We start from the raw sequence: 18,390 nt of genomic DNA, 5'->3' as shown, positions 1-18,390 counted from the left end.
CTGGACACCCTTAACCTCAGTGGTTGTAATTTCCCCAACAAGAAGTTGAATAGTAGTAAAGGTCATACCCATTAGACAAGTACCAGTATTGTGCCCATTTTACAGATGGGGAAACTGACAGAAGTTAAGTGCCTTGTTTGAGAAGTGTTATAGTGGTGGATTATGCACGGGCACAGCAACCAGGACATGTGGTTTCTAATCCTAGTTCTAACACAAAATTTTGGGAAAGTCATTCCCACTCTTTGTGCCTGTTTTCCCATCTGTGAAGTGGGGACAATTATATTTTTACCTACTCTACTGGTGTGCTAAGAGACTTAATTAAATGTTTGGAAAGTGCTAAATACTAAGTTAGGAGCAGAAGTTGGACTAGAAATCAAGAAGTCTAGCATTTCTCTAATGCGGCCACCATGGCTGCATGCAGCCATCAGGAGCTTTTCTTGAGGACACAGCCTCCTGGGCTGTGATCGGGGTGGGAGGGGGGTGGAAGTAATGCCCCTTCCCCCTCCCAGTTGCTCCTGGATGCACCGCCTTGGGGTTGGTTGCTGGGGCCACCAGTACGGGCTGGCCCTGCCCCCCCTGGAGTTACCTGGGGCACAACACTGGAGGAGCAGGGAGCCAGTGAGTTCCCCACCTTCCCAGGGGTGATGAGGCTCAGGCTCTGGGCTTCAGCCCTGGGGTGGTGGGGCAGCAGGCTCTGGCCGCAGGGCTTCAGGTTCCAGCCGCAGGTTCTGGCTGCACAGTGGCAGGCCCCAGGCTCCGGCCACATGGCTTTGAGCTCTGTCCCTGGGCCCCGGCCTCTCCCCATGGGGCTTTGGGCCAGGGCTGGCTCTAGGTTTTTCACTGCCCCAAGCGCACAACTGCCCAAGCAAAAAAAAAAAAAAAAAAGATGGCCAGAATGCTGCCCCTGGAACTGTGTTGCTTCGCTGGTGCCTAGAGCCAGTCCTGCTTTGGGCTATGACCACAGGGCTTCAGGCCCTTGATGCCTCCCCCAGCCCCACTGGCCCCCGCTGCTTCCCCGACCCTCCATCTGGGGCTTAATTTGCCCCCAGGCTTGCCAGGGCTGATTAAGTCTCCTGTGAAAAGTGCTACTTGTATGTTTGTTAACATCACTTTTCACAACAGACTTACTAGCTAGCAATAAATAAATTACAACAATTTGGATGTGTATATGTGCATATTTATTTGGTTTTTTTAACCCTCGAAGTATATTAGGAAAAAGTGTGAGAGCGGCCACCATCAAGAGTTGGTGGCCACACTCTGAGGCCACCAAAAAATTTGTCCTGAGAACCCAAGCATTCCAGCTAATTCCTTTAGGCCACAGGTTCTCAGGATGGTAGCAGCAGCAGGAGAGTGACAATTACTTTTAAACACACTTTGCATGTTTAAATCAGCTCAGTTGTATGGGCACTTCACCATGCAGTCAAACAGCTGCTGCCACATGACTACTGAATCTATGTTTAGAAATGCCACTTTCAGTTTTCCACTGAACATGTGCTGTAGTGTATTTTCAAATGTTCTTAACCTGTATTTTACAACCATTTTATGAACTGCCCAAAGCGCAACCTTATCATAGAATAGAATCATAGAATATCAGGGTTGGAAGGGACCTAAGGAGGTCATCTAGTCCAACCCCCTGCTCAAAGCAGGACCAATCCCCAGCTAAATCACCCCAGGCAGGGCTTTGTCAAGCCTGACCTTGAAAACTTCTAAGGAAGGAGATTCCATCATCTCCCTAGGTAACCCATTCCAGTGTTTCACCACCCTCCTAGTGAAAAAACCTTCTTCTTATAGACTATATACAAGACTGAGTTTAAAGGCTGGAAAAGTTACAAATGTGCAAGAACAAGAAGATACCAAGGAAGCTGATTTGCAACTTCAACTATAGCAGTCATTAGTGGTGGATGCTATTATTTCTACCCATGCTACGATTCACCCAGGATTTCCAAGTAGTTTCAGGTTTTACATGAGCTACCCTCAGCCTACTTCAACCACAGAGAAGTAGTCACATGTTCCACAGAGATAGCGAGACTCCAGGACCACTGCAAATAGTGACTATATTTCAGATAGTAAGCTAAATTGATCCCCATAAGGAGAAAAAAAGTCAGTTCTTACCTTTGGGACATGAGGGTTAAATTCCACAGCTCTGTGAATTGCTTCCACAGCATTAATTTCTGCTGTGCTGAGCCCTCTTCTGGAGGCTGTTTCTGGAGAGAACCTGCATGGAAAACCCAAACTCAACAATTTACTAAAGAAAATGCAAACAAGAATGATACTTTAAGATTGAAGCTCATCATAAACTGTGGGAAAGACTGATTCTTGAGAATGAGAAAACGCATTTTGGCTCAGCCCTGCTTTGCTCTTTATGCAGTTCACCACCACAGGTGACTGACTCAGGTATCTTGACTACCATCCTTATTCACGTGCCAAAGGCATCTTAAGCTTTTGGAAACCAAGTGGCGCTATGGAATTATTTTCTCTGGAGCATAACAAACACAAGAAGTTGAAGTGATGACCAAGATACTAGAAACTTTTGCATCTGGAGTTTTCAGATGGAAACTGGACTGAAAGCTGAGCATTCAATTAGCATTACAAGATTTTATGATGACACACACTAAGAGGCAAAGCTAAAATTAGCAGAGGATGCAGTCAGCAAGCAACCAGAGCGGGGGGGGGGGGGAAAGAGGAGCACCAATCTCCATGAAGGGTCAAGCATCCATCTTCCACACACACCCTCCATCATCTCAGCACGCGCTCAGGAAGAGTGAACCATCTAAAATCCAGAAGAGCTAAATATCGGATATTTGTATGGACTAGTTGTGTGTGTAATGTATACTTTAAAGGAAGCACGAGAATAACAGAAGAAGAGAGAAGCTGAACATTTGCTCATGAATAAAGAAAGAATCTGTCTTCAGAGATATGAATGCTACACATGGGATTTAGGGTTTTGTTTTTAATAATTGATCTATCTTTTTACACCAGAATCCAAGATTAGCATAATTCACTGATTTCAGTAGTTTCTGTGTTCACTTACCTATCTGAAACAGCTCTGGCCTTCAACAGTGCTGCTGTGTAACATATTGCTGCTGATTTTGGAAGACTGATATCTATGGTACAATAAATAGTTAACTTTAGGATTCTAAAGTAAGACAAACATTTTAAATCTGTCTCCTCTGAGCTGAATGATTTGCATTTGGGATGGCCCATACAGTAAATTCAACATCTGGAACATTTCAGTTATGACTAGAAACTTTCAATTCCTTAACTGCTTTGCACCAGTCCCCAAAATCCTCTTTCAGAAAAATCCCCTGGTTTTACAGTCCCAGTTGCAGGGTCAGGAATTGTTCTTCACCACTCATGTCTGAGCATAGTTATCAGATATGATGTTGTAAAACTGAATTTATATAGAGGTACATTAGTGGGTTAAACACCTTTAGAAAGCATTTTCAGCTGTGTTAAACACCACGCTCAGTATTAAAACAAATAAATTTTAACCTTCAAGTTATTCTTTGCATTTCTTAACTTAAAAATATACTAGTCAGTTTCTAGTAAATTTCATTTTCAAGTTCTCACACATTAGCACCTTTCAACATTGAATTACAAACACTACAGGGGAATTTAACTAAAATATCTCACCATTTAATTATTTTTAGTTCTATGGAAAAATATCTATCGGTTTTAGTTTCTGTAAAACCTAAATTTATACAAAGCTTAAATTTGGTCCCAAATTTGACCTGACTGTCTTTAGGAGAGTTAAAATTCTACAATACAAGGTTATTGTAAAAATAGACAAAAGATTCTGTTCCTAAATAAATTCCTGAATACTAGTCTTTGCGTACCAGTTGAACTCCTCCTGTTTCTTAAAACCTCTCTCAGTCTTGTCCATCATGTAACAAACCAGCCAAGCATCTGGCAAGTACCATATGGGAAGGATTTCTCGCAAGTTTCTCTGAGTCTACAGCCCTCTGAAGCTCATCCTAACTGTTCCAGATGTTTAGAAGGAATCAGTGCCCCCTAAATTAAATAAGTGTCAAACTTTCTGAAGTCAACATGAAAAAATCCCATGACCACGTAAACATTTTTACCGTGTTAATGAAAAATACCCACACAACACAGCATGGATTGAGTAATATCAGCACACTGGCCACACACTTGGGTATTAGGTTTTGGCAAGACCCTCATGCCACTTACTCCCTGAAGCAATAGTGATTCAAGGCATTATGGAACACACTGACTCCTGGGTGCGAGGAAGACTGCCAGAAACATAGCTTCTGTAGGCCTCCTCTCTGAAGCTGATTTAAGGGACAGTTTTGAAAGTGACTTGGGTGTAACATTCTGGTCCCCGACTCTAAGGACACAAACAAAACAGCTAGGCTCTTCCACAGAATCTCTAAGCATACGGTACACTGGAAGCAGGTCAGCCTGGAGGACTAGTAACTGTGCAACATACTGCAACATAAGGGATCAAATGCTTGAGTCCTGATCTCTCTGGCAAACAGGATCCGAGAGTGGTATAAAAGACGCAGGTCAGACAGTAGGGAAGACTGCCTCTTTTCTGCTCACTCGCATGGACAACTCTGGTGAGGGGAGCAGCGCATTGACTGTGAAGGGCTGAAAAAAATCAGTTAGCAGTGAAGGAACTAGGAGAGGTAAAAAAAGAGGTGCTCCTGGAGCTCACTTTGTCCCCAATACACAGAGCGGTTGTGTTTGTTCACGGACTAAAGCTGAGGTTTGAGGAATATCTGTCACATGCTCTATGTTAACACACACAATAGCAAACATGAATGTTTTTAGGCATCATGACAAATGTGACTCACCATCATACTTCGCTAAAACTGCCTGGACATCGGCATATGCCTGTAATTCCAGCAGCGCCTCCAGAAGGTTTTCGTGAATATTCAACATACTAAGAAGTGGAAACTCTTTCATTAACTGCACATCAGAAAAGAGAAATACCTCCATTTTACTCAAACTTACCATAAGCGGGATCTGAAAACACAGAAAGCCTTTTGCCTTTATTTATTAAAATGGTAGTTTGGGCACAATAACCCCAAATATAAGAACAAAAAGAATCTAATTTAGCCAAATAAGATGTGTCTGGTATTTGTGCTTCAAATTATTCAAGGTCACAAAAGCCCAAAGAAATCAGCTTTTCTGTGGAAATCCAGAAAAAAAAAGTTGATAAATAACCCATTTTAGGCCTTGTAATTCTTCCTGCCAATGCAACAGACACACTTACTTATATTCAATCTGTTAATCAAAGCAAGTAACCATAAATTGTTCCAAAATGCAATATCAGAACTGTATTCATTTTCCAGTGTTGTTTAGGTCACTGTTTCACATCCTTAATAAATTATCAGCTCTGAGCTGCTAACCCAAACCAGATGATAAATCTAATCACATTGTCCAATAAATTCAGCAAGGCATTTAGATAAAATAGAGTACATAAATATTCAATGCAATGGTTTCAAGAACTTAATATAATGACTGATGTTCCTTTTCATCCTTTACTTCTTCCCACCTCTCTCTGCCCCCCACCACCAAAGAGACCACAACAATTTTTTCTACATTCATCTGCTCAGTACACTTGTTTCCCAGGTGTTCACACAATGTGCTCCCCGCCTGACTTGGCTAGCTGCACAAGGTAGTTGGTTTGATCTATAATACATGCCTGTGTAAAAATAACTTACCATCCACCTTGGGCAAGTGAAAGAAATAAAGTGCCATAGTACGAAGCATATAGTTTAGCTACTTTAACAAGTTAATCATCAAGCCAAACAAAAGGGGAAATGGAAGGTAAAACTCTAAATACATTAGCCATATTATGTACATATATACTTCACAGATATCAAAAACTAAAATTTTGTTGAAAACATTCGTATCTCACTATGAAACTCAGTCACAACCTAATTGTTCCATCCCCTCCACTGTGGTTACCCAAGTTGTTTACGTTTTATTTAAAATGACTTACATCTCTCATCATTTTTACTGCTTCTTTTATTCTTCCAAGTTTTCTTGCACACATGGCTAGTCTCCTTTTCACGTAAACCAACACATTGGTGTCTCTTCCTGAGTAACAAAATAAAACAATCTCCATTCTAAAAAACTCACTTTCAATCTTTATTATGTTAAGATATGCTTAGTTGCAGAAAGGGAGTAATAAAAAAGGGCTGCGGGATGTGTTGTGGACATCTCTTTAATAGAGTGCCTAAAATGGCATGAGATGACATTCTCCAAGAGAGAATGCACACCACCCTTTCCCTAACCAGCAGCAGAGAGAAGTAGTAAGAGTATGGAATAATCACCTATACCTTCCCAGCCCAAATTCTGGCAGTGGTCCACCAAGACCAAACCCAGCAATTCACTTCAGTTTGGTTCCCAGTCATCATATGGCAAGAACTTTTGAGTTTCTTTCCATCTGTTGGGTGGGATAAAACTAGTGGTGAACTGCACCATTAACGCTTACTAATCCTTCTATTATTCCCCACCACCAGAGTATCAGATCAAGACATTAAGATATACTGCCACATGTTTGCAGATGCCCACCAAGGCAGAGTGACATACGCTACTGTGATGACTACACGCTCTATCTGCTTTTTTATAGACTTACTCATATGAAGACCATATAAAATTCATACAGCATATCATGCTAAAGTGTAATTACAGAATAAGTACTAACAGCGATTCTCCTTATCTGAGTTTGGTGTTTCAACTGCTACCCTAAAAACAATCACATTTCTTTCATTTTGCTTTTGTGCTCAAACAGAAAAATCTGTTTAACTAGTCAGTGCCAAGGTGCTTACTAAGCTGCGCTTCATGCTGGGAGTTTTGGGGATGGCAATGCTGAGATTTTCTGAAAACTGTTTCTCCTGCTTTTAGCGCCTGCTTAAAATACTTCTCAGCATCTGTAATAGTTGTTGCTTCTTCCTCGGCTAGGAGAACATATGCAGTGGCACAACTGTAATGGAAACAAAAACAAGAAAGCCACAAACTACTCAGACGGAAGTCAGTTGTAAGGATTTTTTGCAGAAGAAAGTAACGGCATCAAAGGTATCTACAGGTTTTGTCCTGTATGTAGCACTTGAACGTTTATGAAAACCCATTACTAATGAATAAAAATTAAGTATGTAAGAATCCTTATCAAACACCCAGTGAAATACATGGTACCTAGCAGAGTATTCACTGGACTACAGTCAAGTGACAAGTGCTAGGAAAACAGAAGCCTTTACAGTTTTAAGAACTTAAGGTAAATGTCTCAAATGGAAAAATAAGTTTGTTGCAGCAAGGAAAATTATTTTCTCAAAAACAATGAAAAGGTAGTGTGACAATGTCGAAAATGGTTCTTTGTGGCCATGAAATCTGTAAGTCTGATTACAACGTTATTGGCAATCAGTAATGATATTGCAATAACAAGACTGCATATGAAGACTGACTTTGTTTCACCTCAAAATAAGTTTTTTCTCCTTGTGTACGTTATTTCTAGTGACCCAAAGACAGAAATGGCACAAATCAAACTAATGTACTCTTTTTAAAAATTAAAAGATACGCAGGCCAAAAGCTATCTTTTAATCAAACCTGAGCTAAGTGCTGCATCCGATAGCCACATTTATTTCTAATTGATGCATACAGGAAAACCCTCACACTATTCGAAGACATTCCTTCTTGCTAATTCTAAATTTAAACAAAAAGTGACAGTGTGTCCTGGGTAAAGCACTTTGTTTTTTTTATGCCAGAACTTAGATTTATGTTTATATTAATTTCAAACTTACTCATTATTTAACTCTAAAGCTTGATACGCTGCTTTGATTCGGGCTTGAGGGTTTCTCTCTCGCCATGCCTTCTGCATAACTGTTGGAAAAATGTTTTAAAACAGATCATGAACAGAAATGCTTATGTGTGAAATATACAGTTAACCATCCATGAAAACTAGAGCTTTTTAAGAAGTTAACACTTAGGTTATTTATACATCAGCTCCACTTGACCAACAATCATTTGTACTCTGAGCTTGACTCTATTCTTCCCTCAGATGCATGCAGCAAAAGGAGATTTAAATCCTGAGGAAATCCTTCCACCACCAACAGAATATTATGACACATCTGATTAGATTACAAATTCCACTTAAAATGGGAATATCTGCAAGGAGATTATTCATTGGTCATTTAAAACCCATTTCACATGCAAATCACATAGTCCCTGTGCACATCCAGACTGGTGCACAACTACTCCATTGGTGCACACTGACAGCGGCCCTGGCACAGTCCTGCATGAAATCCGAGTTTTTGTTTTTTATTGACAATACTTTTCTTTTAAGGAAAGACATAATAAAAAAAAATTATTGTTCTGGTGCAGTTTTGTGGTGTTAAATCCTTGAGTAAGTGCCTTCTCAAAGCTGTTATTTAACAGATTATACACGGTTAAGCAATCCCTTTTAAAGTTTGGGTTAGAAAGCAAGAGCAAATTCGAGTGGCATAACATGTTACAGCCAATTCAAAATATACTGTTACTGTTTATCATCTTGTTGAAAGGTGCTACGAAGCAGCTAAAAATACACACAGATCAGAATATGCTCTTTATCTAAACTATGTTTGAATCTAGGAGGTTTGTCTGAATTCTAATTTTCTGCAAAAGAATTACAGCAAGAGGAGGAGTGGGAAGAGAACCAATTCAGCACAGCAGATCTCTGGACAACATCAGCCCGCATTATGAAAAAATGGAACCCAAATTTAAGAGCCCACTTTACCCAAAAGAAGGGCAATGTTCTTACCACTACCATTTCCCAGGCAGAATTAGAGTCTTCACACCCAACAGCATTTCTGAAAAGACTCCAAAACTGTTGGTTTATGGAACTGAATATCTGGCCTCGCTCAAGTTTGATAAGAAAAACTGGAGAATCTATACATGTTTCTTTTGGAACAAAAACTGCAACTGTCCAGTAAGAATAATGTGGAAAATATTTGAGTTTTCCTTTGGAAACAAAATATTAGTCTTGGCTTAAAAGACGAGACAATATACTCCATTTGTGCAATAAAAATACATTCCTCATATCAAACATGTCACCAGCTAGCTGACAGCTAACGCTTCCTGAACTTGACAAATTGATAAGAGTTAGCACCTCATCTGACAATAGCCAGGTAGGGCATACTAACTGTACAAAAATGTAACATTACAATACACTTAAAGAGACATGACTGTTCATTAGTTATGGCCCCAACTGTGAACTTCTTTAAAGACATTAAACTAGTGGAGAACACAGTCCAGGTTTTAAAAATATATAATTAGGAAAAAACAATCCTGTAATGCCTAGTTTATGCATTATCCTACAATATTTGGTTTTCTAGATGCACAGCAAACCGAGACAACACAAGATCTCCCTTTTCACCAAACTGTGAAGCACTGTTTACCTCCATGATGTTGTAAATGTAATCAAAGGGAAAGTCCTGTGGGCTAGTTTAATAAGAAACTGATTGAAGACAAACAAGGAAAGATGTTATTTTCAAACTTCTGAAATGTATTACAAACAACAAAGTAAACAAAAACAAGAGTCTCTCACCATATCCCTTAACAAATGTAATTCTGCAATCTATACTAAAACACCAATAAAGTTACAACCATAGCTCTATTATATGACAAGAGTTTTAGTCCTGTATTCTGGATGCCAAACCATCTTGAGCTGAAAACTCATCAGATCTCAAGCTAAGCAGGGTTGGACACAGCCTGTTCAATGGGAGAACTCCAAGGAATGTCTAGGTCAGAGGTTCTCAAACCATGGTCCATGAGCTCCATTCAGGTGGTCCATGGATAGTTCCCTCTAAGGTGCGTGCCTGGGCAGTCACACACAAGAGAATGAAGGGCCACCCACCTAATTAGTGGAGCCGCGCAGGCATGGCTCCACTAATTAGGTTCCTGGACCCTGGAGAAGACGCACATGTAAGTTGAAGTGGTGGCCTTGGGAGAAAAAGAGGGTTGGTGGGAGGGGACAGTGGGGTGAGAAGAGGGGGTGGGGGGAATTTGGGATGTGCAGGACTGTGGCGGAGAGAGAAAGAGGTGACTTTCCCCAGCTCCAGGGCTGCGGCGGCTGGGGAGAGATGGCCCTCCTTCCCAGCCCCAGCTAGAGAGGGCACATCCATTGCATTAGAAAGGTAAGACTACTGATATTAAAATATGAGTTGTGTGCTTTTATCTGTAGAACAAAAAAACGTTAATTATTATGTTTTAATATAGCGCTTTCATCCAAAGCGCTTTACAATAGTTAGCTAACGGTACAAACAACATTTGGAAAGATCATTAAGTGATCTGCCGAGACCCTCAGCAATTTTCAAGTGGTTTGTGAAAAAAAAAGTTTGAGAACCACTGATCTAGGTGACGCAGGCGCTCTTCTTTCTGAGTCAGTATTGAACTAATGACCAACCACAGTACCGAGGGCAGAAAGCTGCTGAGGGGACCATTTTTCAGGAGACCAAACTACAATACTAAGCATGTCGTAGAGTCTAAAGCACCTTTTGCAAAAGCAGGAACATTTTCACAACTTACTATTTCATATACGCAACACACTGTCTTTAGTGTGTCTTTCATCCAAGGTTCTGAGCATTTAGGCAAACATGAAGCCTCATCATACTCCTGTAAGTTACTTTAGCATTATCCCCATTTTATAGATGGGCAAACTGAGCCACAAGACAGGAAGTAACTTGCTCATAGTTACAAAGTGAGTCAATGGCAGAGTTTAGGAATCACTTTAAACCTCTAGACTGCACTCCCTATAGAACTCAGAAGTGTATCACTAAACATATATTTTGTACTCCCTAAATTGCTGAATTATGCACTTATTGCTTTATAGGTTTCCAGTCAGTAGTTGGGATCACCTTAGGGTGAATATTTCCAATACACTTTCGATATTTCAACCATTCCATATTTCACACATACATCCCTGTTTTCATGCAGAAATAGCTAGTACCTGTATCTGAAGGACGAAGAGAGTCTGTGTCACATGTGAAAAAGGTCTGATGATCCTGAGCAGACAAATTCATGTCGTAGTATGTAAGCGGTTCCTTCCCAGTCACCCACGTGTACCTTTAGCAAAAGGCAAGAAAAGTCTCAAAACGTGTTGGTAACAGCTGTTACAGTGGGATGTCTGATGTCTTCAGAAACAGGGGCTAGCACTGAAGGATCATTTGTTACCTGCATTTTCTAATCATAAGATTGCAACACCAGTGTTCTGTACAGGTTGCCAGATGGCTTCCTGGTGATAAGGCAATGCATGAATTTTTAACCTAAAAGCCAAAATGGTTTGGCAACTGCCTGTTTGAGAAATGCCTCTATCCCTGTGCAACAGGGTCAGAGTTATGGACAACGACAATACTGAAGCTGAAACCACGCTCTATAAAGGGAGTGTGGGGTTCCACTAGGGCGTTCTATATGACAGACTCTACTTCGGAACTCACTCCTCAAGATTTGGAATGAAATAGCCCAAATCTGTCAGCTTTCAGGGCATGCTGCAAAGCTCAAATCTTTACAAGTTTGCAGATATTTTAGAATTTTGGAGAAAGAGGGTTGCGATGAGCACTGGAACAGCTGTTTCTTTGCTTTGGGGAAGCTACAGAGTTACTTTGTTTACAAGAATATTTGAATTTCTAATATGGGATGAAGGTGCCTAGAGCTCTGGAGAGATATTTTTTAAGTGTAGGACTGGTATAAATCCCAACAATTACCCATGATGCTCTTTGGATCTCACTTATTATTTCCAAGAAGTGCAAGGATGAGAGCGCTGGCAACAAGTTAAAAAGGTGTGTGTAGGCTCTAAGTTCATTTCAACAATTGCTTGTTATACTGAAAATAAAATGAAATTAATACCTGCTATATTCTGCTCCTCTGAAAAGATTAAGAGGGTTTCTCCATACTTTGCACTCTGCAAAATGAAAGAGCACTACTTCAAGTTTGAATAAAGTTCCAAAATCACTCTCCTTATAGTGTGTATGGGTAAGACCCATTGTTTCATGTTCTCTGTGTATATAAAATCGTCTTACTGTATTTTCCACTGCATGCATCTGATCAAGTGGGCTGCAGCCCACGAAAGCTTATGCTCAAATAAATTTGTTAGTCTCTAAGGTGCCACAAGTACTCCTGTTCTTTTTGTGGATACGGAACATGGCTGCTACTCTGAAAATTAATCCCTTGTCTTTAAACAGCTACAGCCCTTTCTGTAAAATCCACATAACTTCAATTCATTCCCTGATCACTTCCTGCTGGACATGACTTGTGCAAAGCCAGAGGTTTCCAGCATTCCTGTCATACAAAAGCACTTGGGAAGAAGGTTAAACACTGTATGAGAATAACCGGAGCAATGCTCAAATTGTGTAATTTTGGAGCCTGCAAACCGTAAAATGTTGGTGTCTGCAAAAGCCTGGTATTACTGGGACAATTCAGTGGTGTGTTTCAGTCTATTTTTTGCATTCAAGCTGTGTATTAATCTCTTGACTTAAACTCTTATTTCTAATCATTATGTAACATACTAGGCAATACATAGGTTCCTTCTTTCAGCAGTTCTAACAAATGCAACGGTATTCACAAAGCAATTCCGGATTTTACTTCACTGATTTCCATCATCATTTCTCTTCACTTCTGCAACTCTCTCGTACTGATGGTCCCAAATGAGAGAACATCTTTCTCTGATTGTTTCTATAGGCACTAACGTGAAGCCAAGACCATTCTAAGACAGAAATCCAACTAGTTTGAACAAATCTTTCTGGGTTTAGGGGAGACACTTAACATGTCCCTGCAAAGCCAAAAGTTAGAAGGAATTACCTGACAAATTCTGCCTGTTTGTCTCGTTTTCTCCGTTGTTGTCTGAAAAACCTGGCACTGGAGGACTATTCTCTACTCCTCCAATGAGCGGCCTCAAATGGCTCACGGACACCTGCTCAATGAAAGAGGTGCCATGTTTTTGGAAGTACCACCATTCGAATATCTGGAATGGGAACAAGAGAAATATTGCACCCAAGTGTTTCACTAGACAACAAGTTTCCAGTATTCACAATAGACATGAAACAATAATGTGAGCCATGTGGACACCCCTTTGCAACTGATTACAGACACTATTTATCTATATAAAATATTGTTAATTTTTATATCTCCTTCCACTAAACAAGAGAGACATGGGGCTCTCCATACACTGAAGGAAGAAAAAACATTACGAAATTTGTCAGATTTTAGCCTAATAATGGATCATCATCCACAAAAGTATGCTAACTTCTGAAGCAATTACAGCAAATAAGGTGTCTGGATCCTGCAGCCCTTACTTTAGCACATAGCCAAAGGGACTTACCCCTGGAAGTAAGGACTACATGACTGGGCCTAGCTTTGGGTTTCATTCTTCCAAATTCACTTTTTTGCCCATTTTGTATCACCTGCAATATGCTTTGTTGATAGCCTGTGAGAGTCCAGGGAGGGAAGTCATTTAGTTCATTTATGAGATGCTGAAGGTTAAGAGTGTTATTTCTTTCCTCTTTCCTCCTGTAGGCCTTATGAGGCATTTATATGTAATGATCTCCGGGAGTTTCAGTAGAGGACCACCCTAGACCAATTCATCTGGGTATTTCCATCAGCATGAAGAAAGAAGTCACATTTGAATACACGGCATTCCTATTGTGCAATGTTGCAATAACTCATCCATTTTAAATGTCAACAAAAAAATCCACTTTTTTCTTTAAAGCGGGGATTTTTCTGTATCTTAATTATGTAAAATGACTAGGGCAAACATCATCATCCATCTCCTTCTTAAACAGCTCTTCCCAAATCCCCCATTCAGTACTCACAAACCACATTCTTCCTGCAGCGATGGTAAACAAATTGCTTCCTTCACATTAAAAAAAGATTTTTCTTTTCTTTTAACTTTAGCCACACAAAATGTCTGCTAAACACAGCTTCAGCATATTCTGGTAACTGTGTGTGATGTCTGACAGTGAAAGAATGTTCCTAAAGGCCCTTATCCTGCAACCAGATCTGCCCACACAGATCTGACTGCAGGATCAGAGCCTGATATCTCAGACGGCTAAAGATCTATCAGAGTTCAGCAAGAATAATTTCTTTTATAGCCCAAACCCTCTCCCACACGAGCCTCTCTTTAGATGTAACTTTTTAGTGAACTCAGTGCTCGTGAAACATCCAGAAAAGCTTTCACCCCCCAAGGCAGTCAATTTGTCCAAAGAACACGTGCAATGTGGCAGCAGTGCAAGCCTTCTCTGCGCGCACCACCCACGACTTGAAGGGACCGCTTCCAACGGTGAGAGAGGTGGTCAGTTTTCGTGGTCTGGCTGCTGCGACGGCCAATCAGAGAGTGCCAGTTGTGGCAGTGGCTTTGTAATGCAAACTATCCATTGGGAAAGGGACTGAGTTTCCCTCTTTAAAACACAGGAAATTATGTGCTATTTTGAAGGTTGAGATTCAATTAGCACAAAATTCAGGAAATTCAGAGTTAAGGTTGTTGTGGGAACCATAGCTATACCCTCTTCGGGTAACAATGGATAGAGTCCTGTGTACCAGAAACTACTGAGGCACCTTCGTTTCTTTTACAGCATAAGGACACCACCTAGAGACTGGTCAGAGAACAGGAGGGTTTCTTGCATCCTCACTTTAACAAGAGACATGCAAAAGCTCTAGTGAGAAGAGGAATCTACTTACAAATATCAGTCCAGATATAAGAGATGAAGTCCCAGTAAGTGCAACGTAGAATTTTGGAGTCAAAGTGCTTAAGAACACAGTCACTGTTAAGAAGGAAGAACAGCACAGTCAATAGGCAGAACTAGAAAATTCCAAATATGTTTGAAAGCAACATAAACAACCATATATAGCGCACTACACACACACACACACACCCCAAAATTGCTTAGGTTTTGCAAGGGCCTTGGTAGTTTCACTAATGGAAGAGTACAGCAAGCAGAAAGATGTTAGTTAAAAGAAGATACTGTATCAAATACAGCTTGTGTTTGTAACCAGAACGATTCTATACAAATCCTTTGACCAGACAGCAAAATTGTAATGCTCTCACTACACCAACGGATCTTAACAGTTGCATGATTATTGAATGAGTAAATAATTTTGACAGACCATATGTTTTATTGTAATTTAGAAGTGAGCTATATTATTTTGATACAAGTTTCTATTAAGTCTTAGCAAGTAAAATGATCAGAAGTTCTGTTTTAAAAAGGCACATAGAATCAATAATCAATCAACAATAAATAGGTGCTGCTAGATCCCAAATATTAAAAAAGGCACAACAAAACAAAGAGTGCACCAAAAGTTATTATGTTCAAATACATTGTACTGTGTAGATTTACAGAGACTTCCATTCCTTGGTATTTACAGAACAGAAGAAACCTCTTCAATGTTACCACCCTGAGTGAATCTCACATTTCCAAGTAAGAAAGGCATGTTTGGTCTGAGTTGTTCTACTAATCCACTGCAGGAAGCAGTAACAGAGGAAACTGGAATCATATAGCACCACCAACTGGAGTATTACATAACAGAGATAGCCTCTGTTTCCAATGTCCAATATTTACTGCAGGCTGAGCATATGTTGAGTTTAATACTGCAGGTTGAAAATGGGCTTCTGAGAAAACCTGAAAATCTAATTTAAACAGTGGCCAACAGCTAAATGGAAAAACAGACCCAAGAAACATCCAGCTTTACCTTTGAAAAGAAACTAGTACACATGCAGGAAGAGTGACAAGAGTCATGTTGGAATCACAGCAAGGGTTGCAAGCAGAAAATGAACTCTCTGTTAGATGAGGATGCTATTACAGTAACATAGTGTAATTTCTCTATCATAAAATCCTGAATTCAACTTCACACCAAAATGTTGGAATACTAATTCCTCAATAAGTAAATATGCTCCTGGGAAGAGAAGAATTCATTTTAAATAGATTAACAGACAGAAAAGCAACAATACAATCAGGGTATTTTAAAAGAGGAGCGGCAGGAAGGAAAGAACATATGTAATTTTCACTGGAAAGTCACAAGCCAGAATCAGAGTGCATAACATCAAAACTTTTTTTGCACAAATAATCCATCTTTTACAGCTGTGGAGAGAGACATTAAATATACTGACTACCTAGCCATTGGCTAAAGAAAACTGAGGCAATCATCTATTGCAGACTTTTCTGGAAGAGTTAATTTTAAGGAGCAGGTCCACCACCTTCACAGCATAAATCTATTTAACCAGCCACTGATCCGCAGTAAAGGAGAAATAGAAGAAAGAAACATCTGATGACAGCAAGTCTGAAGCCTATGTAGTTCAGCAATCAGTGTCATGGTCTAGTGTCCCTTCAGTTTTTAAACGATACTTGTGACCACTGCAGTTTCACCAAATCTTTACCTATTTCTAGATCTTTATCTAGAAAACCATATTGTTCTCAGAAATGTGACAAAAAGACCGATTTGAACACTAGACCAAATTTGTGTTAAACTCCCACAGCTCAGAGAATCTTACAGACTCAAGAAAAATATCAATTTTCATCTCATCTTCTCACCCACCTGCAATAAAGCAGACTAAAGATCCCCTTTGTGGGACCAGCTGGGGTGTAGTGTTGAGTTATTCCAGAGCATGCCCAACCACAGGTGACATTCCAAACTGAGCTGAAATGATGGATATAAGGTAACCAGAACCTTCAAACTGACGGTGGCACAACCAAAGAACATGGCCTAACAGTCACCAGCCACCATTCCAATACCAGAACATTTGTGTTACCAAAGGGTTATCCACCATCTCCCAAATAACTCAAAACCAGGGCCAGAAGGGACATTTCCAGTTGCATCAAACAAAACATACAATATTGACAAACCACAGAGGAAATTTTAATTTCTGAACATCTCTAGGATTTGTTGAGTGAATTTCAAAGCACTGAGCTTGAGATGCTACCCAGTATTCCATAGCCTATCATTACCTAAGGCCCAGTAAAATCCTTCTAATTGACATAGTTCATACAAAATAAACATGCCAATTAAACCATCAACCCAACTCTTCCCAGGCCAAAAGTAAACCATGGCAGTGGGAGATATTCACTTTTATTTCTTGAACTGCTTTTTACATAAGCATTGTACAAAGTATTAGAACATTTTCAAAATCTACATGAAGGTAAATGTGTCTTGTATGATAGCCACAAAAAAGAGCCAGGAAGCAGTCATCAGTGGAGGGACACAAAAACCTTGTCTACACTAACAAAAGTTACCCACTATTAAAGGATTTATGCAACAACTGCAGTTGAAACAACACTGAACACAACTTAACTGCAAGTTCAACCAAGAACAAACCACACTAAGGATAATTTTGGAAACGGAAATTGGGCATTTTTGTTAGGCAAGGCAGAAATTGGAAGTTAGTACCAGAAAGCTCTAATTCATAATGGTTAATGTTATGAGACTGTAAATATTAACAAAAGGGTGAGTGACCGCATCAAATGAATTTTGCTGAATCTGTTCCTTAGCAAGTGCCTTGTGCAATTTATTAAGGAGCTCATTAGGGAAAGGCCAAGGCTTGCTGAGTTTGTTTCCAAAATTAAGGGTGACAGTAATAATTAGTATCTCTAAATAGATAGCAGCTCCAATCCATCCAAGAATTTCCAAGTATTTTACAAGTGTTATTACACAGCACTTGAAACGTTTATAAACACCAAATGTCTAGGAAGGAGCTAATACAAAAAGATGAGGCTTGAACCACACCCAACAAGAGGTGTTAAGGCACCAACCCCATTCCAGCAGCTGGAGAGCATACTGAGCTTCTTTCCAAACGCTCATACCTGCACATTCGCTCAGGAGGTTCCATCTTTGGTATCAGCCTCTGGCTAATAATTAACTAATAAACCTGAAGAGTGAAGCTTTTTCCCATTTTCCCCTGGCTCCTGGAAGACAAGAGAGCTTTCTCCCTTATCTCCACTGCTAATTGCAGCATCCTCTGTAAGATGCTGTCCAGAACCCTATGGGCTGAAATGAAACTCAGATTGGGTCAATTTCACCCAGTTTGGACATCATCAACTTGAAATGCTTTCATCTGAAGGGGAAAAAAAAGTGTGAAAGCAGTTACAATTCCTCCACCTGCCTGAGTCTCCCTAAAAATTTTGTCACGTTGGAGTCACATATTCCAACTTTTTTAAAAAAAAATTCTTCCATGCTGATGTATGAAAGATCCACACAAAGAAAACTGTACACAAAAAGCTGCCAAATGCACAGAGTAAACACAGTAGAAAATAAGAGGAAAAGCATTGTTTCTTCTAGACTCTTTCAATTCTCGACATGTTAAATGCTACTTGAAACAATAATAGCCCTACTAAATTAATGGTCATGAAAAACGAGTCACGGACCATGAAATCTGGTCTTTTATGTGCTTTTACCCTATACTATACAGAT

At 39.9% G+C, this 18,390-nt stretch overlaps 1 protein-coding gene across 1 annotated transcript in view; it reads right to left on the bottom strand.

Annotated features, from left to right (window-relative positions):
- ST7L (suppression of tumorigenicity 7 like) overlaps nt 1-18,390 on the bottom strand; it is a 31,499-nt gene that overhangs the window by 11,160 nt on the left and 1,949 nt on the right. The window contains 10 exon segments of the mRNA XM_073320098.2: nt 2,113-2,215; nt 3,032-3,104; nt 4,815-4,929; nt 5,969-6,066; nt 6,801-6,955; nt 7,767-7,845; nt 10,949-11,064; nt 11,845-11,899; nt 12,796-12,958; nt 14,671-14,753. Of these exon segments, the coding sequence (XP_073176199.1) occupies nt 2,113-2,215; nt 3,032-3,104; nt 4,815-4,929; nt 5,969-6,066; nt 6,801-6,955; nt 7,767-7,845; nt 10,949-11,064; nt 11,845-11,899; nt 12,796-12,958; nt 14,671-14,753 (1,040 nt within the window).

This window comes from Lepidochelys kempii, chromosome 21 (assembly GCF_965140285.1).
Source record: "Lepidochelys kempii isolate rLepKem1 chromosome 21, rLepKem1.hap1, whole genome shotgun sequence".
Taxonomy (NCBI): domain Eukaryota; kingdom Metazoa; phylum Chordata; order Testudines; family Cheloniidae; genus Lepidochelys; species Lepidochelys kempii.
The sequence above is the reverse complement of the archived record's forward strand: the minus strand, read 5'-3'. Positions and strand labels throughout refer to the sequence as shown.